Consider the following 24,853-nt stretch of genomic DNA (forward strand, 5'->3'; position numbering starts at 1 on the left):
GCCCGGCTATTTTTTGGTTGCAGCCTATTTTTTGGTTGCAGCCGTCATTGTTGTTTGGCGGGTCTGAGCTGGGGATTCGAACCCGCCACCTTAGGTGTACGTGGCTGGCGCCTTAGCCAGTTGAGCTATAGGCGCTGAGCCAGGACTCAGGTATTTCTAAAGAAAGGTTTCCTGTCCTGAGTTTCTGGCCTAGGAGGCATTATAGGCCTCCTGGCCTGGCCTTGGTTAGAGAGAAGAAGTGATGCCAGAGGTGACCACTGCCTTTATTGCCTCTGTACCAGGGTCCCAGGCTGGGGCTCAGAGGTCTTTGGGGGCAGCAGGCAACCCTGGGACCAAATTATTGCTATTTGGTAAGGTTACCTTGGGGCTTCCCATAGTGCCCTGAGAATGGGTGGGGGTGTGCACATGCAAATTATATGCAAATTACATGCAAACCAATCCAAAATCCTCTAGAGGGCTCTGGTTTACCCATGGGTGCTGGAAGAGTCAGGGGCCTGCCAGCTCAGCCGGGTGATGGGGACACCCAGGTCCTTACCCTATATGGCTGAATGATGTGGCCCAGCCTTAGGGCTCATGGTTTGAGGGACTTAGGAGGGGGTCCCTGAGCATCAGGCCTGGTTCTGCCACAGGCTGGGAATGAGCAGAAGCCTGGCCCCAAGACAGCAGGAAGAAAGCAGGACACCCGCTAGGCAGCCAGATGGCCTGAGGCCCACCTGGAGAGGGAAGGGACCTGCCTTGGGTCACACAGCAAGCAGGGGCAGAGGGGACCAGAATCCAGGCCTCCTGAGCCAGGTGGAAGGTAAAGTGCCATGGAAACTAAAGCTATAAACAATAAATACACTGATAATAAATAGAAAGCGAGCAGCCCAGTCCCTGATCCCTGGGCTGAGAGATCCTCCACCAGCAAGACTGGCCCAGGTCTAGGAGGAAGCAGGGTCCCTGGTCTTGGTGCTGAGTTGACCAGTCCAGAAGGCTCCTAAAGGAGGCAGGCAGGGCCCAGGGTCCTTGGCTTGTGCAGGTCAGGCTCAGTTATTATTCATAATCCACCAGGAGGCTGTGGGTTGGAGTTGGGAGTCGTGAGCCATCGGGGCCACTGCCCCTCCTGATCCCAGGGCTGGGGAGAGAGGGTGGGTTGCAGCACACCTGGGAAGAACACAGTGCTGAGGGTGTCCGGAGCCTGCAGGTAGTCAATGAGGGTGCGCTGGAAGGCCTTGCTGCAGGACGACTGCTGATGCCTGCAGAGGGGACCAAGGCTGCAGCTATGTACTCTTGGGTCTCCCATGCCCATCCCAGTCCTGCTGCCTAGATGCAGATACCAGGCATTCCTCAGGCTGCCTCTGAGCCTCAGTTTTCTCCTCTGTGAAATGGGGATAAAGTATCTACTTTGCTGCAATATCATGAAGATTGAATGAAGGTGCTTGGCCTAGAGTGCAACATACAGCACACTGGTGTACATTCACTACTATGCTTACTGTGTACCTGGCACTGTATTCAGTTCTTCATACATCATCATTTAGCCCACTGGAGGTTGGAACCACCGTCATGCCCATTTTGGAAAAGAGGACTATGGGGCTCAGGTGGGTTAGGTAACTCATCTGAGGCCACTCAGTCAGTAAGTTGGAGAGGAAGATTCAGACTCAAGTCTGACTCACCCTAGGGCTCATAATAAATATTGGCTGTTAGGCCATCACTCCTACCTTCTCCAGGAGGCCTCATCCTGCCAGAACTCATATAGAGTGAAGGAGGCACTATCCAGCATCTTCTGGGCAGACACACTGTGGGGCCAAAAAGACCAGCCAGGCCAGGCCAGGGCTGCCATCACCAGTGCCCACCCAACCAGGGGTCCCATGGGAGTCCCAGCCCAGGCTGGCCAGCCCAGCACCCTTCCATGCTCACCCCCTCCCCACCTAAGCTGGCTGGGGACTCACTGCAGACAATGGCTCTGGGCCCCTGTGAAATCCATATAGCAGCACAGGGCTCGGTGAAAGTCCTGTAGGGCTTCCTCTGCCACCTGGACCTGCCTCTGGGCCACGAAGATGTGCTGGCAAGAAAGGTAGCCAGTCAGCTGGGACAAGGCAGGGCACAAGATGAGGGGCAGGCTGTGGCTCCAGGAGAACCTCAGCCTCTTGACATGTGCCAGATGCGGCCAGCCCACCCTGCAGTGGGTTCCTGCTGCCAACCTGTCCTTGGACATCTCGGACTCCATTCTCTTCCCCCTCTCCAACAGGGCTGCCTGATGCCCCCAGTATGCTGACCAGCCCTGCCTTTCAGAAATGAGGACAGGGGAACTGGGGCCCAAAGAGGGGCAGATAGAAGGTAAAGAACTCGAGGTTCAGGGCCTAGAAAATAAGATCTCTGCAGGGTCACAGAACCCAGCACCTCTTGCCAGAGGCCTGGGAAAGAGCCCACGTGTACTACAGAGGACAGGTGAGCAGCTGGCCCAGGATGAGTGAGCAGTTGGCCCCATGAACCTTCACTTCATGAGCATCCCTGGCCCTTGACATCCAGCTTTCTGCTCCTCCCCTGGGCTCACCGAGTCAGGCTCCTTGGCAAGGTCCTCTTCATGCAGGGGTTCCAGTCGGGGGACCTGTGAGGGACACACAGTGTAGGTAGGGCCCTCAGCATGGGTCTGGCTTGGGCAGATGCCAAGAAGGTCCACCCCTGTTGGGCCATGGCCACTCACCTTACACTCAAGCTGGTCGATGAGCTCCTGGAGACGGTTGACCTGGAACCGCCACTGCATCTCAGCATCTGAGCTCTGCCCTGGGGGTGGGGGCCCCAGGGGGTTAGGCTTGGGCCCTTTAGGGTAGGAGGCTTCTTAGGATGAACTGAGGAGCAGTGGGGGAGCAGACATAGAGGGCATGGGGATGTGGCACCCACCCTGAACCCTCCTTGGCCAAGCCTCCCATCCTATCACAGGCACACCTATATCAGAGGAGCCAGGAGACCAGGTGGGTGATCGACTGATGCTCCTCAGGACCCTGCGCCCTGCCCGTCGGCTGCCACGGGGCCTGCTTTGTGCTTCCACAGTCTCTTCAACTGACCTAAGGAAAGTAGAGGGTCAGCCACTGCCCTTAGACCCACAGGGCCAAGGACTGGGGCCCCATGAAAGAACCAGGCCTGAATGGGACAAGACAGGCCTCCTGGGATATTGAGGCCTAGCTCCAAAGCCAGCCACCTTGTCCCATCCCCTCACGGACTCCCTGCCCAAGAAAGTGGGCTCTTGGATGCTGGCACTATGGAATGTGATGAAGCTGTGGGATGTGGGGACAATGGGCACTTATAACTATACTCGCAGGATGTCAGGGTCCCACGTACCGCAAGCCATGGGCCTGGGCCTCCAGGGTATCTGATGCCCCCTCCAGTGAGCTCTGCAGGGCTTGTAGCTGGCTCACTGTCTCCCGCAACAGGAAGCGTGTCACAAACTGATCCACTTTGGAGGCCTGCTCATACTCCTGGGGACCAAGGGGGGCAGTCAGCATTGCCAGTGTTCCCAGCCTACATGTATACTTCTGAATGGAGAGCCACCTCCCTGGTCCCCCACCTCTTGCCCATCAGAGCAACAGTGGCAGTGCCAAGACAGAGGCATACAAACCTGGGATGAGCAGGAGGGCACTGAGGCTACTGGTTAAGGACGGTCTAGCCTCCCTTCTTGGAAGGTGTCTGCCAGCTGGCATGCCTGGCTTTTATGGACCTCATAGCCCCTTCCCCATCAGGGCCATCACCATGGCCAGTAAGGTCTTAGGTACTGCTAGGCTGGGTGGGGATGGTCATAGGACTTCCAAGGGCCAACTCTGACATAAGGCAAAACTGACTTTCTACATATGCATTCATTCACTCATTCTTCTTTGCAAGAAATGTTTACTGAGCTCTTTTTTACTAGGAGATGACCATGTTGCTTCCCTCACACCCCTCTCCCTAGTATTGACCCTGACCTACATCACCAGTCTCCCCCAAACCCTCCCAAGGTGAGCAGAGAGGCAGGGGTCAGCCAGGGACTAGGCCCTATACTGCCCATCCTGGGATTTCCAGAGACTCCCCAGCTCCCTGTAACTCCTGGATCCTCCATTTCCTCATCTATAGAGCAGGAATGATAATACTCAGCACATGGAGTTGCTGAGGGGCCCTAGGTGTTAATTCCTACATAGGACTCAGTTCAGGACCTAGAAAATAAGTTCTCAATACCAGGAGAATTGCCATATTTCTTACTGTCAAACATAACACTAACAAGGAACCTGCCCACTTACATACCCTTCACCTCACCCCTACCAGAAACACACGCACACAGAGCCCAGGATGGGAGGATGTGAGCCCTGGGGAGCCATGGTCTGAGTGCCTGTACTCCAAGGGCGCTCTGGAGGCTCCATCCTTTAGAGGCTTCATCTCCATCCCCTGACCTCAGCTCAGCCATCTGATGGGAAATCCTGGGCCAAGCTTATGAACTAGGAGACAGAGACAGCGGGGAGGCTGGATCCTTTTATTCTCACATAGGCCAGGGGTTCTCTCTCTAAGAAATCTTTCCACAAGATTCCCTTTTGGGCTCTTAAGATAATCAGTCAGTTTCTGTTGCTTGCAAACAAAGCCAACTGACAAAAACACCACCCATTCTGTGCCAGGCACTATTCCAAGAATTTCATGTAACCCTAGTAAGGATACAGGGTTTGACTGCATTTTGCAGATAAGAAAACTGAGACCAAGAGAGGTTGATAATCTTGACCAAGATCACACAGCTAGTTAGTGGCAGGATCAGAATTCAAACCCAAGCCACAGGAATTCCTCTCTGCTCACCACTAAGCACCTAACACGCATTGCTTTGCTGAGCATTAGCCTAGTTTTACAGCTGAGAAATCAAGGCCAGAAGTCACCTGTGAGTTCTGAGAGGAGGAGCTCAGCCCCTGCAGCTGGTGACCTCACCCCATGATGACCTCACAATGTACCTCCCCTGGAGACGGGTTAGGGCCCAGAGGACAAGGCAGGGGCAGCATGGGCTGTGGCCCCCAGTGGTGACCAGCCCTGCCATGGGAAACAACAGTTCCCACAAAAGGACCAAAGCACCCAAGCAGGCCCGCAAAGAGCGGCCACCTGACATGGACAAGGCCCGACGTAAACAGTTCTTCAGCCACGTCAAGCGGAAGAAGCCAAATGTGAGTACAGGGGGTGGAGTAGGGTAAGTGAGGAGGCAAGCGAGGGTCAGGAACCTGGACAGGTGGGAAGAGATGCTGGGAGTCTAGGCCTTGTGGGCAGAAGTCCCCAGGGTAAGAAGGGAGCCAGAAAATCCCTCCCAAAGATGAGGGTCCCAGGAGCCTAGACGGGTGTGGATAGGAGTCCTAGAAGCCCAGAAGGAAAACAGGGATTCCAGAAACCAAGGGTAGATGAGACCTGGGAGACCAAGGGGAGGAAGTGAAGGGGATTCTCCAGACCCTGGACAAATGGGTGGAGGTGCTGGCATAGGGAATCAGCCCTAGTTGGTACTGCAGGGGCTATGGACATGGGAACTTCCTTATACTCTCTTTTCAGCCTCCAGCCTCAAAATGTGATACATTCCTCCCCCTTCAAATGGGCAGAGGTCCTGGTCCAGACTGGGGTGGGTGAGAGCCCCTATCATGAAGGCTGGTAGGATAGGCAGGAATCTCATCAATGTGGATGGAGTTGAGTCTCAGGAAGTCAGCCTGGGGGTGAGGGGATGAGGGTTTCCAGAGGAGGGTGGGGGTCCCAGGCAACAGGGAGACGGTCCCTGGAGTCCAGCAGGGAAGATGCGCTTCTCCCCGGCCTGAATAGAACAGTGGGCACCCTACCAGCGCCGCGCATGGGAGTAGTCCCAGAGCCCGGAGGATGAGGGTCCCAGGAGGAAGAAGAGCAGGTTGGCCCAGGATCTTGGACTACACTCCCCCGGCGTGCGCTTTCCCCTCATGCCCTTGCACCGCCCCCAGGCCAAGATCGTGCTGCTTTTCCCCCTGGACAAGCGGCAGGAGATGGCCGAAGCTGGGCGGCCGGGTGAGGACGCGTCGGGCGCCCCGGCGGTCTCCCCGGAGGCGCCCATGCTGCGAGGAGCGGGCGACGGCGCGGAGCGGCGCGAGGGCGCGCGCGCTAGAGAGATGAAGAAGATCCTCGTCCTGCTGCTGCTGCTTGACGCGCGGCTGCAGGAGGAGGGGCGGCGGGCGGGCGGCGGGCCCGGGGGCGCCGGCGGGAACAAGGCGGCGCAGGGCTGGCCGCGGCTGTACGCGCGCCTGCTGAACGACGGCGAGGCCGACGCCGCCGAGGAGCAGCCGCGTAAGCGGCGCCGCTGCCCTCGCCCGCGGCCCTGAGCGCCGGCCAAGCCCCCACCCCCGACCCCGGGACTCGGCCCAATAAAGAGCGCATAGCAACCTGGCGCCTGCTGGCTCTGTCGGAGGCGTCGGGGGCCCACAGCGACACAGGGATGAACCCGGGGAACGGAAGGTAGGGCCACCGCTGTGGTCTGTAGCCAGGGCTGTCTTTTTGCCTTCTTCTTCATGTCAAGGGTCGGAACCAGAACCCCTTCCCTGATCTGGGAAGAGGACACCGTGCTGCAGTGACGGGATGCTCTCACACACCAGATCCAGAGCAGAGCCCGCCAGGGCCAAGGGAGGCAGACTTGGTCAAACCCAAGCTTGGCCATGCTAGGAGGAGGGCCCTGCTTCCACTAGAGGCCTAACCCCCTCGAGAGTCCCCAGCATTTGGAAATCCCTTTTAAAGGCAGCGCCCTGGGCAGACAGGCACCATCTTGGGGAATAACAGCCAGGATCCCACAATCAGCCAGGGTGAGCCTGAGGTTTCAGGAGAGGCTGGAATCCCCTGGGCCTCCGCCCCTCATTCCTACCCCACTGCCCTTGGTAATCCCCACTTCCCAGTCTTCCCCAAGAAACCTCTCAAATTCAACCATTGTCTCTCCAACTTCTCCAACTATCCTGTCCCATCCCCTTCCCCACATTGCAGCCAAAGACTTCTTCCAAACTACTGGTTGTGCTGGGCAGCTGAGATCAGACCCTTGAATGCCAAAATCACTGTCCTTGGCCCTGTCCAGAAGAGAAGATGGGTCCAGGGAGTTTTTATGGGGGAGGAGGATGCTAAGGACTAAGGTCACAATAAGTCCAACCCAAGCCATACTGCCACCTGTAGTCTCCAGTGTAAAGCACACTCCCTAAATCACTCAAGTCAGGCCAAGCACATTTTCTGCTGGTGTAACCCAGCCACTTCTCATTCTCCTGGGTCCAAATCTAGTTCCACACCCTAATGCCAGCCTAGCCCTGCCAAACCTGCAGCCTTCCTTACTGCCACAACACTCGTGACGAACCTCAGAGTGTCCCCTTCTAGGGTTAGATACAGTAGGGGTGAAGGTCCTAGATTACTAGAGCTACCAGCCCAGCTTCTGCTGAAGATGCATTTTTTTTTTTTTTTGCAGTTTTTGGCCAGGGCCAGGTTTGAACCTACCACCTCCAGTATATGGAGCTGGTGCCCTACTCCTTTGAGCCACAGGCACTGCCCCACTTTTTTTTTTTTTTTTTTTAGCAGAGCCTTGCTCTGTTGTCACCCTGAGTACAGTACAGTGGGTTCACTGTAGCTCACAGCAACCTCAAACTCCTGAGCGCAAGTGATCCTCCTGCCTCAGCCTCCTGCGTAGCTGGAACTATAGACATATGCCCGGCTAAATTTTTCTATCTTTGGTAAAGATGGCGTGTCACTCTTGCTCAGGCCGGTCTCAAACTCCGGAGCTCAAGGCACCCTCCTGCCTCAGCCTCAGCATGAGCCACCACACCCAGCCCGAAAGATACACTTTTGTCACTGTCAACATGATCAACATCCCTTCCACACTGTATCAGGCTGGAGGTTGCATGACTCCTGTCCAAAAAGTGACTACCGGCTCAGCGCCCATAGCACAATGCTTATGGCGGCAGCCACCTGCACCAGGGCTGGTGGGTTTGAACCCAGCCCAGGCCAGCTGGATAACAATGACAACTGCTGCAACACCAACAACAAAATAGCCTGGTGTAGTGGCGAGCATCTGCAGTCCAAGCTACTTGAGAGGCTGAGGCAAGAGAATCTCTTAAGCCCAAGAGTTTGAGGTTGCTGGGAGCTGTGATGCCCTAGCACTCCACCGAGGGCAGTAGAGCGAGACTCTGTCCTACAAGTATCAGCCACTTTAGGGGGACTGTAATTCAGGAGCTGAAAAGGACCATGTTTTCTACATGAACAAGCGCAGGCTAAAGTCAGCTTTCAGAAGAACAAAAACACGATGCACAGCCTGCACCCCCCCCCCTACAGCCCTATGGTCAGACCCTACTCCTGAGACTTGATTTCCCCATTGCTCTTGGTATCATATCATAAGACAATATCCTTGTAATAAAATCTCTATTTGAGCTTAAGTTCACCTGAGTGAGCTTTCTACCTGTAACCACAGGGGTCCTAAAGAGAATAATGAGGCTTTGCAGAGATAAGTGACCTCTTTTCCATGAGTATTATCACTACCTTTTGAAGAAACTGAGCCCAAAGAAAATCCAGGACTTGCTCAAGATTGCACAATGGAGCCAGCTTCAGAACCGAGTCAGAAACTTAGGCCTGTATAAGTCCATTTGACAGAACCCCAGAAGGTGGGGCCCTAATGTAGGCTGCCTGGGCCTCTCAGACTGAGGGCACAGAGGTCCTGAGAGAGCTGTAGATCTTAGTGTCGAGAGGGGAGGAGCCTCACATGTGGCCAGAATACATCAGATAATCCAAAGTGGTTTAGGGACGAAATTAGACTGGTTGTGCTGCGCAGCAGAGGCCAGACCCCTGGTCACTGAAGTCTTTGCCCTTGACCTTGTCCATGAGAGAATGGATTCAGTTTTCATGAATACGGAAACTGTTGGGGGAGGGGGCTATGGAAGTGAAGCCGATGCTAAGGACTGAGGTCACAATGAGTCCAATCTAAGTTCTTTTCTTCCTTCTCCGACCGGCCCCATCCACCTCCACAACCAGGAACTTCTTCCGCCAGGCCCAGGTGAAACATACCAGGAGGCATACCTGGGGCTCAAGGACTGGGCCGAGTTCCTGGGTGTCCAAGGGGGATAGATGTCCTGATGGTCTTTCAGTATTTGAAAGGATCTGGCCCTGCTCTCTTGGTACCCACCTCAGTTGAAGGGAACGAAGCTGCACAGCAAGGGCGAGTCCTGAGAGAAGCGGGGGCCCAGTGAGAACGGAGACTGACACTTGAACCGGAGGCGGGGTCTCAGGCCAGGGGCGGAACCAGGAGCTGAAAAGGAGACGGCTACAGGGGACAGAAGAGGTGGGGCTTTACGACCACAGGGCGGAGTCAAGAACTGAAAAGGATACTTGACCCAGAAAAAGAGACACAGGCCCAGGAAGCAGAGCCAAGAGCCAAGATCCTGTCTCCCACACCTGCAGGTCTCCCAGATAAGCATCAGCTGTGGGGAGGGGGCGGGACCTTCGCCGAAGGGCAGGGCCGAACCCGGAAGGTGGCGTCGGTGTCCGAGAGCCGCCGGGTCCACTGGCGGCCCTCAAGGGACCACGTCGCGGTGGTGGTAGACCAGGGCTCGGGCTTCACCAAGGGGGGCTTCGCGGGCGAGGACCAGCCGCGCGTAGTGCTGAAGAGCTCCAGTCTGGTGCCCAGCTGGGACCGGCCCGTGCTGCCCGGCGCGCCGGGCTGCGAGCTGGCGGGCGGCGTGGCGCGGGCGCATCCCATCAAGCATGGCGTGGTGGTGGACTGGGAGGCGCTGGAAGGGCTGTGGGAGCGCCTGCTGGTGGGCGGCCTGCGGGTGTCCCCAGAGCAGTGGCCAGTGCTGGTGAGCGACTCGCCTTCTGCACCGCCCGCGGGCCGTGAGAAGGTGGCCGAGCTGCTATTCGAGGCCCTGGCAGTGCCCGCGTGCCACATGGCCAACACCGCGTTGTTGGCACTGTGCTCCACCGGCGTGTTCACCGGGCTGGCAGTAGAGGCGGGAGCGGGCGTGTGCCACGCCACGCCCATCTATGCGGGTCACTCGTGGCAGGAGGCCACCTTCCGGCTGGATGTGGCAGGCAGCACCCTTTCCCGCTACCTGCGGGAGCTGCTGGTGTCAGGATGCCCAGACCTCCGGGAGCAGGCTTTGCCCCGCAAGGCCATCACACAGCTAAAGAAGCGCTGCTGCTATGTGTCACTGGACTTTGAGAGCGATCTCCGTAACCCTGCCCGCCACCGTCCAGCCAGCTTCTTAATGGATAATGGGTGTTCCATCCACCTTAGAAGCGAGCGTTTCCGCTGCCCCGAACCCATCTTCCAGCCAGGTCTGGTAGGGCAGACTGAGCCGGGACTGCCCGTGCTGGCCTTCCGGGCCCTGCATAAGATGCCCACAACGCTGAGGACACGGCTGGCCAACACCGTGGTGCTGGCTGGTGGCTCCACTCTTTTCCCTGGCTTCCCTGAGCGTCTGGCCCTGGAGCTGGAGGCGCTGTGCCAGAGACAAGGCAACACGGCCCTGCGGCCCCGCCTGGTGGCCAAACCCAAGCGTGGTATCGCTGTGTGGACAGGCGGCTCCATGGTGGCCTCCTTGCACTCCTTCAAACGCAGCTGGATGACCAGGAGTATGTACCAGGAATGTGGCCCTAGGTTGGTGTATGAAGTGTTCAACTGAGTCAGGCTGGACTGGAAGGGGTGGTCCACTGGGGGCTGCAAAAGGCCCTAGCTGAGGTGTAGCTCTATCAGAGTCATTGAGTACCAGATAAAGAGTCTCAAGTATTTGGAGCTGACCTGATTATTGTGTAGTGATGTCCACTCCCTACCCTTTTCAGGTCAGGAGAGGGTGGCTGAGACGCTCATTTTTGACCTGCAGTTTGAATCCCCTAACCACTGCCAGTTCAGATAATGCCAGTCCACTCTAGGGCCCTGTTTCCATGGCAACAAGAACGGCAATGCACCACTTGTGTCCACACCACAGATATGAAAGTCCCCCTCATTCTCTCATCATGTACCATTCAGACACACACTCCATACCAGGTCCCAAAGGGCAGCTCTGAAAAGCTACTAAATTGTTCCCTTGAAAGCAACCAGGACAAGCCCTCAGCTCAGCTGTGCACTCAGATGATTGTTGGTTCTGAAGGCCTTGGTTTCTCTTTCTGTAAAAAGTGGGGTCAGGCACAATCCCGGTCCCACTTACTGCTCCCTCCCCATTATAAGAGCTATAGAGCTGGCTGAACAGGTGGCTCACCTGTAATCCTAGCACTCTGGAGGTCATTGCTTGACCTCAGGAGCTTGAGACCAGCCTGAGCAAGAGTGAGACTCCATCTCTACTAAAAAATAGGAAAAAACACTCCAGGCATAGTGGTGCATGCCTGTAGTCCAACCTACTCAGGAGGCTAAGGCAAGAGAATCTCTTGAGCCCAAGGGTCTCAGGTTGCTGTGAGCTATGATGCCATGGCAATATACCCAGAGACTCTGTCTCACACACACAAAAAAAGTTTAAGGTTGCTATGAGCCATGATGCCACAGCATTCTACCCAGGGTGACAGAGTAAGACTGTCTCCAAAAAAAAAAAGAGAGAGCGAGCTATGGGGCAAAAGGAAGTGGAAACTTTTTTTCTTTTGCCCTGAGCCAAGACAGTAGCCAATAGACACCCCCTGCCTCACTGTGGGTCCCCCACCATCAGCCAACTCCACTCACCAGCTTGGTGGCGTCCATGGCCGTGAGCACTGCACAATTCAGTGACTCCAAGGCAGCCAGCACAGGTTGGTAGACACCCAAGTGTTCTGAGAAGTAGTCTGTGGGCAAAGGAGGTACTCAGGGGTTCCTGGGCTCCCCACCCAACTACTCAACTTGGTATGCAGCAATCAAGCAGGCCTTATATTCCAAGTCCAGTCCACCCTGTCCCATCAGGTAACCACCACAGCCCCCTCACCACACCCACCCATCCAGGGGCCCAGGAGATAAAAGCTCCCATAAGCCTACTCACCACACAGTTTTTCCGTTTCTAAATTGCTGCAGGGAAAAGAAAAGTTGCCCTTCAGAACCTTAGACTTGGGCCTGGTAAAATAGGAAGCCAATGCCCTCCACTAACCAAGTCCCAACTCAGCCTGACAAGGAGGTGAATTCTGCTGCACCCTAAATTAAGCTGTTCCATCGGCTGAGCCCTTGCAGAGGGGAGAAAGGGTACTACTGTCCCTATCAAACACTCTGAGGGCAAAGACTTAGACCCACTCCTGGCTTCCCAGGGGATCTCAGGCCAAGGGAGACAGATGTGGATATAGGCCAGAGAGAAGTGGTCCGCACTGGGAGGGGAAAAGGTTCAAGGACAGCCTGGGGTATTCACTCCATAGGTCAGGGGGGCTTCCCAAAGAAGGGCCTAAACCAGGTCTTGAATGACAAGGAATTTGGGGAGTCTGGTCAGTAGGGGAAGGAGAACACTACAAAAGCTCCAGCCCATGTCTTGGGAGCCTTGAACACTTACCAGCATCTGAGATTTATCCTAAAGAGAAAAGGGAAGTGAGAGGAAGGAACAGCTGTGCATGCGTGCACCCATGTGAGAAAGGAGAGAAAGGAGTGTATACACTCTTGCTAAGATGTGTATATGTGGGAACACAACTCAGGGAGGTATGTGTGTGTTTGTGCACCTGCATTACTGAGTGGAAGCAGGCGGGGCCCAGCTGTCCCCAGGCATCCTCAGGTCCCTTAAGGAAGCAGGAATGAAGAGCTGAGCCATGGGTGGTGACTCAGACTTGGCTATTTTTGGGGTCCCAGCTGGAAGCAGTGTAATGGGCAAAGCTGGAGCTGGGGAGGGGGTGGGTGGGCTGGTTAAGCTGGCATCAAGCCCTAGCACCTTTCTCTCTGCCTCCTCCCTCCCCTACCAAGTCCTCCAAAAAGAACAGGCAACAGAGGACACATTGGGGTGGGAACAACCTCGCTTTGTATCCACCCGTGGCCCAACCATCCCCTCTCTCATACTCACTCAGTGAAATGCCCATCAATGCCGCTGAACAGTTCCCGCAGCTCCCCTGGGCTGAGAACCCCATCAGCAAAGTAATTTTGGAATTCCTCAAATGAGAGTTTACCATCATCTGGGGTGGGGGGGACAGGAAGCAAAGTAGGTATCCCTGACCTCTGACTGCACCCCTGCCACCAGACCCAAAGGCCTCATCCCATCTCACAACCACCCAGCAAGATGGGATGGGAGTCTGAGCTCAGGGGGAGGGGAGGCTGACTTGCAGGGATGAAAGGACTGGGGTCCTCAAAGGTATCCACTGAAGGCAACAGAATCCACTATGCAGGCACTTGGGGGACAGGGCAGTACACACATGGCTTTGGGTGGGGACTCAATTATTTGTATGGCAAGTGAAGAAATAATCAATAGGCTGGGCCTCATCAGAGCATGGCAGGGCCTCAACAATGTCACTTGGGAGGACTTGGGAGCTGAATCTCTGCCCCAGATGCTAACCAGCCTTGCTCCAGGGTGGAGGGAACCTCTGTGCTCTAGACCCAGGACATTCACAGAGAAGCCACAGGGAGGCAGATGAAATCTGCCTAAGAGTTAGAGGCTCTGTAAGAAGCTGCAGGCTAGCTCAGGAGAAAATGAGCTCCTCATCACAGGGGTAATGTGGGCAGAGGCTGAGAGCATTAGAGTGGGATAATCCAAGACATTAGGGATTTGGGGTTTTGGGGGGTTTTTTTTTTGAGACTAAGTCTCATTTTGTTGCCCTCAGTAGAGGGCCATGGCGTCACAGCTCACAGCAACCTCCAACTCTTGGGCTTAGGCAATCCTCTTGCCTCAGTCTCCTGAGTACAGATGCCCACAACAATGCCCGGCTATTTTTTGTTGTTGTTGCAGTTTGGCTGGGGCCACGTTCCAACCCACCACCCTCAGTTTATGGGGCTGGTAACCCTACCCACTGAGCCACAGGCACCACCTGACATTAGAGATTTGGTCTGAATGATGTATAAGGTCTCTGAGTAGATGAGTGGGAGGAGCGGAGTTGGGAGAGTCAGAGCCTTCCCCAACAGAAGGCCCTGATCCAAGTGAGGGCATGTGTCCTGACCAATGGGTTGGGACAAACATCCCTACTAGTTTCAAGAGATTCAAGAAGGGGCAAGGAGTGGGGACATGACCCTGTCTCAAGGAGGGTGAGACACATAGGCTTTGAGGACCCAGATACAAGCAATGAAGGCTGACTGGCTGCCTCAGCAAAGACCCTCCACTGGCCATCAGGGCACAGTGGGCTGCTCCAAGTCACATAGGGGCAACAACCTGTTGCCTGCTGGACCCTCTAGGGCTCTGCTTTAGCTTCCAAGGTTTTCCCAGACCAGGGTCTGAGAATGCCCAGGACCTAGGACAGGATGAGCTGACTCCCTGGACATTGGACCCAGCTTTATCCTTGCCCCTAGGGTAGGTTTATGGTTGGTCATATAGAAAGTTACTAGGCCCTCTGAAAATCTGAGCAAAGTATCCCACAGGGCCTTGTCTCCATTACCTCACCCTTCCAAGTCCCTCACATAGGGAGCCTGGTACCAACTGTCACAAAGACCCATGCTTGAGGCCCACCAGTTAAAGGCTGTATGACCTCAGGCACCTGGCTTCATCTCTCTGGGCCTCTGCTCCTTGTGAAATGGGGTGAAGAATTCCAACCTAGCTGGCAGTTGTGAGGACAGCACAAGGTCATGTATAGAAAATATCCATCACTGGGCCAGGGTACTACATGAAAGGAAGGCCCTCCCTCCAGCCTTTAGCCAAACCACATTGCGTCCGCTTTCCATCCTGCCCAACTTGGCTCAGAACAGAATTTCCTCTGGGAGGGATGCCTTGATTGAGTCTCCTAAAGATTTTTCTCCACTCTAAACAGGTGCCCTCCCCACCCCCCAACTTTTCCCTAGGCCTCCTGGATTCCCCCACCCTACTCCCCACCAGGGGACCCAGGGGAAGCCACACTCACCATTCTTGTCTGCTCTTCGGAAAACCTAGAGGACAAAGTGGGGGAGAGGAAGCTGAGAGTGGGGCCTGGGAGGCAAGAGACCCACCCCTCAACCCAGCAGGACCCCAGCTGGCCTGCCTACCCCCTACCTAGCCTTTCCTCATGCCCAGCTCAGCCCAGAAGGAGGCACAGGATAAGTACACAGCAGGTGCCACCCTGCTGAAGTCTCCGCAGGGCCTGGCCTGCAGGGAGGGGAGTGCTTTCAAGCCAGCTCCCTACATCCCTCCCTCCCACACCCAGAGTCTAGCCCAAGTTCTGTTTGATGCATCAGTCCTTGGCAGAATCCCAGCTTGAGGAAGACCGGGGAGATGGGCCAAGTTGTGGCCCAAGGATCCTGGGCAGCCATTCCAAACCTGAATCTGCAACTGTGCAATGTAGCCATGGTCTACCCCTGACTCTGTTCTCGAGCTATTTCATCCTGTGCTTTTTGGAAACCAACATGACACACACAGGTAGTGGCTATTCCTTTCTTGCAGGTGCCTCAGTTTTCCCACTAGCTCATGGAAGAGGAGCTTGGGCTTAACCCTTTCAGGGCTGGGGCTTCCTACGAGGCTGACTCTGTGAGGGCCTCGAGCAGGCATGTGTATACACGTATGTGTGCAAGGGGAAGCAAGGGTAGCAGAAGGCAGGGTCAGCAGACTTTATTTATGGAGAAACAGAGGTAAAGGGCAACAGAGGCAGAGAGGAGCAGAATCTGATAGACCAGCACTCCTAGATCACCCAAAGCAGCCCAGCAAGTAGAAGACTAGTAAGTAGGCCTGGCAAGGACAGGTAGGCTAAAGCCCTGGACAAAGAACCCCCACAGGCTCCAGGTCCTGAATGCCAATCCCCTCCAGGTGTTTTCTCAGGGTCATCAAGGCTCAGGAATGACTCCACCCCCTAACTTCACCAGAGAAGGTCTGTCAATGGCTTAGGGTCACACAGCAGCTCAGTGCAGCCTGGGTAGGGTAGATGGAGATGGGGGGTGGGGGGAGGCGGGAAGTAAGTGTGCTAAGCCGGGAATAAGGACACCTGGGGCCACACCCTGTCATGTCCCTGCCTCCACCCAGGACATGTCCCCTTAGACCTTGGTTTTCCTAACTGGGAAATGGGAGGGTCAGGTCCCTTCCAGCCAGCGGGCTGTGTTCCAGGTGCTGAGTCACTAGGGTCAGTGGAGAGGGGACAGGAACACAGCCTTTCTCTCTGGTAGGGACCTCCGAAGTAGGGGCATGAGAGGGCCAGGACAGGGTAGAGAAGAGGCTTCAGGGCCTCCGCTGGGAGGTGGGGCCAGACCACAGAGGATGACTGTGAGCAGCGTTTACCAACTGTGGGACTTCACTGCCTTTGGGTTGGGCATGAGGCACTTGGGTCAGGAGGGGCTCCTTGGCTTTCAAGCTCCCCTGCATAGGCAGCCCAGCCACCAGAGTGGGCACGGTGACTGCTGTTGTGATTGTTGACACCACCCACCCTCACCAGAAACATAGATGGGGTGGGTTTGGGGGCAAGGTGCAGCAGGAGTAGTGGGAGCAACGGACAAGGGGAGACTCAGAGAGACAGAACAAGAGACACAAAGGCAGGGAGGGCAAGATAAGGGAGATGAAAACAGAGCCAGTAGTGATAAGTACAGAGACCCGGCACAACGGACCTGGCGGGAGAGACACTGACACAGAGACAGAGAAAAACAGAGAAAGACGCAGAGACAGGGCCAGTGAGACACAGGGAGAGATGAGACCGAGACCAGGGGAGGTCCCGCGAGAGACACTGCCCGCGCCCCACTCACGTCCTGGAAGAGTGCGTGTCCGGCGGGCCCGGCGTCGGGCGTGGGCTCGGGGTGCCGCGGGGGCCGAGGCGCAGGCGTCCCGAGCAGGCACACTGCGAGCAGCCCAGCGCATGCCATGGCGCCACCGGCTCAGCTGGGCTCAGCTACGGCTCCGGCCGCGGACTCGATGGGGCTGGGGGGGCTGGGGGGGCGCCCGCCCATTGGCGCCGCTGCGCGAGCCCCGCCCCCGCGGCCCCACCCCCCACCCGCCGAGACCTTGGCCTCAGTAAACCCCCCTTGGGCCTCGCTTTCCCGGTCTGGAAAATACAGAGTCCAGGATGCACAACGTAAAATTCCAGTACGGCTTAGCTCTACGCTTCCGCCACTGGTGCCTCATGGGTGGGGGCTGGCCACTGCAGAGGGCCACTCAAGGGATCCTTTCCACCTGGGACAGGCTTAGTAATACCAGTTTGCTTAGGAGTACTGCACAGCAAGAAGCAGAACAGCTGCGCATGCCCACCAAGAGGGCAGGCTCCCGACCACTATAAGGTACAACAAGCAAACAGCAGAGGCACTGAGAGTGACACAAGAGACTTTACCTCACTGGGCATCTGTAGCCTCAGTCTGCAAAATTAGAGATTAAAATAGACACCCCATAAGACTGTTGGGGCTCAGTAAATGCAGTGTTTCACCCCTAGTCACCCTTCTCTCCCCCAGGTCTCAGGTTATGCCACATTGGTTTCTCTGTATCCTCTCTGCCCTGTTCCCTCCTGCTCCAGGACCTTTATCCCTATTTTTTTGTTTAGTGTGCTCCCTTCTCCAGGGCTTTTGTCCGTATTGTTTTCTGCTTGGTGTGCTCCTCCTGGTTAACTCCTACTTCCCCCTACAGCTCTCAACTCAAGCACCGCCTCTTCTTGGAAGCCCCTCCAGATTTTTTCATTTGTACAAATCTCCATCAGACTCTGAGAGCCCCTCAATTGGAGGGAACACACGTCCCCAGTACTTGAAAGCACCTGACACAGAACCAGTCCATTGTATCTGCTCCATGTTTACTATTGCCCAGAAACATCTGGAAGAGCACCACAAACTGATCAAGCGGCCTCTGGGGCTGGGGAAAAGTTTACTCATTACTTTGCACTGATATAATATTCCGCATTCCTTTTTTTCTATTTTTTGAGTCTCATTCGGCTGCTCTGGAGTTGAGTGATATGGCGTCCTAGTTCATAGCAACCTCAAGCTCTTAGGATCAAGAGATCCTCTTTCAGCCTCCAGCATATCTGAGACTACAGGTGCCCACCACAATGCCCACTAGTTTTTCTATTTTTTGTAAAGACAGGGTCTCATACTCCTTAACTCAAGCAGTCTACTCAACTCTGCCCTTCCCAGAGTGTTGATTACAGGCATGAGCCACTGCCCCCAGCCTAGTATTTCTGACTTTTTATAAAAATACTTACTGTATCATTTTAAAGTTAAACCCCAAATGGTGCCAGAGCCTACCTTAGGGTTATAGGGTTCAAATCAAAGTACATTAGCACAAACAGGAAAGAAAAGTGGAGAATGGGCATTTTCTCAGAAATCTTGGTCCTTCCCATCCCTAGATTTTCTCCCAATAGAATCCCAGAACCCAGTTCAAACATCATCAAAATATTTATTAAAACCAAAGCAAGAGGGAACAGAGCTGTTAGGAAGCAAATCAAAGTGCAGAATGGAGGGTGAGGCAGAGTAATGAGGGGGGACACTTTAACACCACAAGACCCCCCCCTCACTGCCCACCATGTCAGTGAAGGTCCCCCACTCACCTCTCCCATCCCATATCCATCCTAAGGGGAGCTGAAGTGCCCCCCACCACCATCCACCCACTCATGGCTGTCAAGTCAGTCTGTCTTCCTCCCTCACTTTTCCAATAAATAAATCACTCAGGCCTCAGCTCCTTCAGGGTGGGGCAAAAAAACAGCTCAGGACCCCTGCCCTTGCCCAGGGGAGTAGGGAGTCAGGGTATGAGCCCCACCTTCCTACCCTTTGCTGGTTCCCAGGCTTGCCAAAGAGGCCTCGATAAATAAATAACGCTTCATTAAAGCTTCGATCAAAAAAACCTTTAAGACAGAAGTGCTCTCGCTGTCCTGCAAACCCAGCCAGCCAAGGCCTCCCTGCCTGGCCTGGTCAGTGCACAGGATTCTGGGAGCCAGCGGCCACCCTGGGCCTTATGGGGCCCCCGGAACAAAAAAAAACCCAAAAGTGCAGTTAGAGCCCCTCCATTCACACGCATAAACTCATGCATACATGTGGACACACGGGCGTGTCTGCAGTGCACACACAGATGTGTTCACCTTCATTCCCCGGTACATGCACACACACATGTTATCATACCACACTCAGCCCAGGTACACACATGTAGGGTGTTGAGTGCAAGCACATACACACCATACACAGAATCCTTCCCTTCCAGGCTTGCTCAGCATCCTGGCAGTAGCCACACCCTAGAGCTAGAAGCCACTGGAGATAGGAAAGGGGGGGTATAAATTAAACATTTCCAATGGGGAAGGGGAGGACGGCCAGGGGCAGGGAGGTCCAGGGCTGCAGACACTGGGTGGGCATCTGAGGAAACCCTGGTCCCCCTAAGCCCCATCAGAAATCCAGGGGAGTGAGGTCCCCAAAGTCACAGTCGAAGAGGTCTCTGATGCCCTCACCCTCCTCAAGGCCAAAGTGGTAGTCGAGTGTCTCATGGGGTGGGGAGAGGCTGATGAACTCCTCAGGGAGGATGGTGGAGAAATCCTCCCGAACATGCTCCAGGAGCGAGTCGGCTGCTACCAGTGGGGACAAACGGTCCTCGTCCACAGGGACCCTCAGGCCACCCATCCGGGATAACAGCGGTTCTGGGGAAATGGGGAGCATCACAGGCCTGGGACACCCCAGCAGGGAGAACAGAGGGGGCTGTCATTCCTGCCCACCCACCCTGAAGAGGGGCCCTAGCCTACCCAAACCCCTTCACCCACCTTGCTCTAGACTGAGCAGGGACTGGCCAGGATCCGTGGTGGGGGATGAAGAGGGAGAAGATGGTGGTGGCACTGTGGTGGCAGGGTCAGCTGCCCTGTCTTCTTCCCCAGAAGCTGCTCCCTGGGATGAGGTGTTCTCAGGGCTGATCCCGCCTGTACTCTCCTCGGGGCACAGGAAAACATCAATGGGGCCTTGTTTGCTCTTAAGGGAGATCTGAAAAGTCTGTGTGAAGCATCAGACAAAATAAACTGAGTCTCCAGGAACCACCAGCCCAGCCCAGCCCATTTTGGTCAGGTCTGGAGTCCCAGTTCTCACCTCTGAAGAGTCTATAGCTTGAAGCTGGGTCTCAGGAGGGGCTTTGATCACCATGACCATCTGCTCTGCAGGGTCTGCAATGCTACGAAGGTCCTGGCATGTCACATAGGCCAGGGTTGGTGGAGTCAAGGACTACATGACCTTCGACCTCTAGGGACCACTCACACAGCTTACAAGTTGGGGCCCACATCTACCTAGTCACTCTTATCTCCTCAATCCACCCTCCTGTTCAAAACATACTTCATTCCCTTCAGCTTCAATTTCCACATCTGTACAAGGACATTTTCACTTACTAACCCCAAGGCAATGGTGATGATAGCTGCCTGCAACAATTTCACATAAAATGCTTAACACAGGCCAGGCACAGTAGCTCACACATGTAATATGGGAGGCCATGACAAGAGGGTCACTTGAGGCTAGCCTGGGCAACATAGTGAGATTATGTCTCCACAAAAAACTTAGCTGAGTGTGTTCTGGCTACTCAGGAGGCTGAAGCAGGATAGCTTGAGCCCAGGAATTCAAACATAGAGTCAGCCATGATTGCATCACTACAAGTCTGGGCAACAGGGAGACCCTATCTCTTTAAAAAGAAAAAAAAAAAAAGCCTAACCCAACCTAGGTCTGGTGCTGATAATTTATTTTTCTTTACTTGTTTTTATAGAGATGGGGTCTTTCTATATCGCCCATCCTGGCCTCGAACTCCTAGGCCAGGTGTCCTCAAACTATGGCCCGTGGGCCACACGCAGCCCGCCTAGGACATTTATCCGGCCCGCCGGGTATTTTTGCCGCTGCCACCGCCGCCTGTCCTGCTTAGCAACCAACTCGTCCTAAGGCCTGCAGTCTGGCCCTCCAACGGTCTGAGGGACAGTGAACTGGCCCCCTGTTTAAAATGTTTAAGGACCCCTGCTCATAAGTTTTAAGCTACAATTATCTACTGAATCATTGCACTAAATAAATGTTTATCATTGCTGGTACCAGCTTTTATTAATTTGCAGTTTGAATTTAGTTGTATTTAGTAGATACCCAAATTGTATTTATGAATTTTTGGTACAATCATTATTATCATCCCCCTTTTATAGAGGAAACAAACCCAGAAAGGCTAAGTAACATGTCCAGTGTCACATGCTGACCCAGGACTTTGGTCCAGAGCCAGAGCCCTCTCCTGAACCCAGGGCCTTGGTGGCCTCTCTAGTTCCACTTGGGTTAGGCCCTGCCTGCCAAGCTGCCTTCTGTGCCCTCAGCCAATCCAAGGATATCGTTGGCTGTCAGAATCCTCAGAAAGCAGCCGCAGCTGCGTGGTACAGATGTGCATCAGGTGGTCCAGCTGCTGCTCACTCTCTTGAAGTTGTTGGAGGTCCTGAGTCAGCCCTTCAAGTCGCCCACCGATCCCCACCGTGGCGTGGTTGCCTCTGTGGGTAGGCACCAAAAGGTTAGCAGTTCCTGCCACTTTGCCCAGGAACCCTGGCTCTCAGGACCAACTCTGCTGCCACTCCTGTTCTGTGAGGCCCAGGCATACTCTTGTCCCTTTCTGGGTCTGGTTTCTCAGCTGGGCTCCAAATAAGCCTAAAATGGCTTTAAAGTCTGGCCAGAATATATGCAAACGCCTACATGTCCCTCATGGGGGGCTGGAGAATTAAATGATAGCACAGACACACCACAGAATAGTACAATTGTATAAAAGGATGAGAATGCATCAGAAGTATACATGGAACCATTTCCAAGACATGTCATCAAGTGAAAGACAATGATACAGAAAGGAAAGATCCACCAAAAACTGACAAGTCAGATGTATTAAAGAGAGGACAGCAGGATGACTAGACAGAGGTAAAAAGGCAAAAATAAAAATTTAAAAAAATAAGTCCCAGCTATTCGGGAGGCTGAGGCAAGAGAATCGCTTAAGCCCAAGAAATGGCGCTGCAGCATCACACAATGCTTTCGGCACCAGCCACATAGACTAAACAACAGCTAAACAATGACAACCACAACAAAAAAATAGTTGGGTATTGTGGTGGGCGCCTGTAGTCCCAGCTACTTGGGAGGTTAAGGCAAAAGAATAGCTTAAGCCCAAGAATTTGAGATTGCTGTGAGCTGTGATGCCACAGCACTCTACCAAGAGTGACATAGTGAGTATCGTCCATCCAAAAAAAAAAAAAATATCTGGCTCGGCGCCTGTGGCTCAAGCGGCTAAGGCGCCAGCCACATACACCTAAGGTGGCGGATTCGAATCCCCAGCCCGGGCCCGCCAAACAACAATGATGGCTGCAACCAAAAAATGGCCAGGCCTTGTGGCGGGCACCTGTAGTCCCAGCTACTTGGGAGGCTGAGGCAGGAGACTCGCTTGAGCCCAGGAGTTGGAGGTTGCTGTGAGCGTGATGCCATGGCACTCTACCCAGGGGGATAGCTTGAGGCTCCGTCTAAAAAAAAAAAAAAAAAAAAAAATCATATAACCTAAAAGCAAGCATTTGGCTTCGTGCCCATAGGTGCCAGCCACATACACTGAGGCTGCTGGGTTCAAACTGGGTCCAGGCCAGCTAAACAATGACAACTGCAACAAAAAAATAGCCAGGTGTTGTGGCAGGAACCTGTAGTCCCAGCTACTTGGGAGGCTGTGGCAAGAGAATCGCTTAAGCCCAAGAGTTTGAGGTTACTATGAGCTTTGACACCACAGCACGCCACTGAGGGTGACATGATAAGACTCTGTCTCCAAAAAAATAAAATAAAACAAGGATAAACATCTGTGTTAAACTAATGGCAACGATGGCAACAAAACCATAATACTAGTCATACACTGGTCACTTTGGTGGTATGAGGGGTGGGCAATGATTGGGAAGGGTCATGAGAAACTTTATTTTTTTTTTTTGAGATGGAGCCTCAAGCTGTCTCCCTGGGTAGAGTACTATGGCATCACAGCTCACAGCAACCTCCCAACTCCTGGGCTCAAGTGAGTCTCCTGCCTCCGCCTCCCAAGTAGCTGGGACCACAGGCACCTGCCTCAATGCCCGGCTATTTTTTGGTTGCAGCCATCATCGTTGTTTGGCGGGCCCGGGCTGGATTCGAACCCGCCACCATAGGTGTATGTGGCTGGTGCCTTAGCCACCTGAGCCACAGGCACTGACCTGAAAGAACCTTTTAGTGTTGGAAATATTCCTTATCTTGATCTGAATGGTGACAATAAATATGTAAAACTATATTGAGCTGGCTCAGTGAGAGCTATGTACTTTTCAGCACATGTCAACTCAAGGAAGCCACCTATCCTGAGACTCAGTTTCCCCAGCTACAAGACAGGGATGCAGGCAGCCACAGTATGTATTGTTACTAGTTCCTCCAAGCTGGCATGGGCAGTTGTCTACCCTTTTGGGCTGATACCTACAGCCACTGGATATGGTTCTTGGACTTCTTGGTAATGAGCTGGATACCCTCAAGGACATTCGTGATGTCGTAGATGCGCCGTTTCTGCACCTTTAGCACCTCAGCTGCCCAATTCAGGTCAACAACACCATCAGCTGAGTGGCTCAACAGCTCCAGGAAGCGTTTGGTGGTCAAATTCAGTGAGGTCTCATAACGTGATTTCTCCCCAGGAGATTTCACACCTGGGGGGTACAGTCAGTGAAGGCAAGATCTCTCAGCATCCACCCCACCTCCAGCTAGGCCTGCTTCCCTGGCAATGTGGAGAAACAGGATGATGGAGGGAGAGGGCAGACGGCCCCTTCCCCTTGGCAAGGCCATGCAGGGAGGCTGAGTGGCTGCTGCTTGCCAACCACAGCACTCCTCTTCCAACCAATGAATTCCCCTTCCCCCAGGGTGTGGAGAAACCATGCCGGGAGGCCACTCCAGCTGTCCCTCTGGGCCCCCAGAGGCCTGGCCCAGGTCCAGGCACGATAAGCCAGACTTTAGTCTGCGAGCATGTTTGTCTATCCACACCCCCAACCTGAGGCTGGTCAGAGGTCTGCTCAGCTCCAGCTCCAAGGGTACCTTTGCCTGGGTGGCGGCCTCTGCCCCGGACTGGCCCACTGCTCTCAGCCAGGTACTGATGGTCAGTTTCCAGATCCAGCCTCCGCTTCACCTGTGGCAAAAACAATAGCAGGATGCCCAGTAACCAGGAGTGAGGCAGTAAGAGACCTGGCTGAGGGCTTGATGTCCCTGGGCTGCTCCCTGCCTCAGTTTCTCTATTAGGAAGCCTAAGTGTGTGAGGGTGATCCTAGGAAACACAGCCTAAGGGTCACAATCCTACTACACAGGAAGAGATAATGAACTAGAAGGCAGAAGACCCAAGTTCAAGCCTCAGTTTCACCACCACTTCTCTGGGGTTTATGGTGGCTTTAAAATGCCTGCAAACTTCAGGCAGCGCCTGTGGCTCAAAGGAGTAGGGTACTGGCCCCATATGCTGGAGGTGCTGAGTTCAAACCCAGCCCTGGCCAAAAAGTGCAATAAATAAATAAATAAATAAATAAAAAAAACATCTGCAAATTTCTAAATATTTCTCCTTCGAAAAACAAAGCTCAAAGTGGCTAAGGCACCAGCCACGTATACCTGAGGTGGTGGGTTTGAATCCAGCCTGGGCCCACCAAACAACAACGAATCCAGCCCAGGCCCACCAAACAACAACCAAAAAATAGCTGGGTGTTGTGGCGGGCGCCTGTGGTCCCAGCTACTTAAGAGGCAGAGGCAGGAGACTCGCTTGAGCCCGGAGTTGGAGGTTGCTGTGATGTCACAGCACTCTACCCAGGGGAACAGCTTGAGGCTCTGTCTCAAAAAAATAAATAAATAAAAATAAAATAAAGTCTAATTCTCCTCCCCTTAAATATAGGCCATATCATACAGACACTTAAGAAGTCCTGGCTCGGCGCCTATAGCTCAACCGGC

The 24,853-nt window shown here is 54.2% G+C and overlaps 4 protein-coding genes across 4 annotated transcripts in view; 2 read left to right on the forward strand and 2 right to left on the reverse strand.

Annotated features, from left to right (window-relative positions):
* Positions 1-646: 646 nt before the first annotated feature.
* NECAB3 (N-terminal EF-hand calcium binding protein 3) lies at positions 647-16,851 on the reverse strand. Its single transcript, XM_003788104.1, has 13 exons — positions 16,703-16,851; positions 14,905-14,929; positions 12,930-13,038; positions 11,937-11,962; positions 11,648-11,745; positions 3,319-3,455; positions 2,926-3,044; positions 2,684-2,763; positions 2,534-2,587; positions 1,929-2,041; positions 1,698-1,775; positions 1,144-1,235; positions 647-1,054 (listed from the first exon to the last, which is right to left on the reverse strand). The coding sequence occupies exons 1-13, from the start codon at positions 16,817-16,819 to the stop codon at positions 1,026-1,028; spliced, it is 1,077 nt and encodes a 358-aa protein (XP_003788152.1). The 5' UTR covers positions 16,820-16,851; the 3' UTR covers positions 647-1,025.
* On the forward strand, positions 5,019-6,305 carry CUNH20orf144 (chromosome unknown C20orf144 homolog). Its single transcript, XM_023512253.1, has 3 exons — positions 5,019-5,144; positions 5,931-6,158; positions 6,204-6,305. Exons 1-3 carry the CDS (start codon positions 5,019-5,021, stop codon positions 6,303-6,305), a joined length of 456 nt encoding a protein of 151 aa, XP_023368021.1.
* On the forward strand, positions 7,761-10,622 carry ACTL10 (actin like 10). Its single transcript, XM_012804056.1, has 2 exons — positions 7,761-7,845; positions 9,400-10,622. The coding sequence occupies exons 1-2, from the start codon at positions 7,761-7,763 to the stop codon at positions 10,620-10,622; spliced, it is 1,308 nt and encodes a 435-aa protein (XP_012659510.1).
* A 2,455-nt stretch (positions 16,852-19,306) lies between the features above and the next one.
* E2F1 (E2F transcription factor 1) overlaps positions 19,307-24,853 on the reverse strand; it is a 7,133-nt gene continuing 1,586 nt past the window's right edge. The window contains exons 2-7 of the mRNA XM_012804087.1: positions 23,963-24,053; positions 23,361-23,580; positions 21,247-21,399; positions 19,991-20,105; positions 19,675-19,897; positions 19,307-19,554 (exon numbers count right to left, since the gene is read on the reverse strand). Of these exons, the coding sequence (XP_012659541.1) occupies positions 19,307-19,554; positions 19,675-19,897; positions 19,991-20,105; positions 21,247-21,399; positions 23,361-23,580; positions 23,963-24,053 (1,050 nt within the window). The remainder of the gene's footprint in view (positions 19,555-19,674; positions 19,898-19,990; positions 20,106-21,246; positions 21,400-23,360; positions 23,581-23,962; positions 24,054-24,853) is intronic.

The sequence above is a fragment of the Otolemur garnettii genome, unplaced genomic scaffold (assembly GCF_000181295.1).
Source record: "Otolemur garnettii isolate 467f Iridium unplaced genomic scaffold, OtoGar3 scaffold00025, whole genome shotgun sequence".
Classification (NCBI taxonomy): Eukaryota; Metazoa; Chordata; class Mammalia; order Primates; family Galagidae; genus Otolemur; species Otolemur garnettii.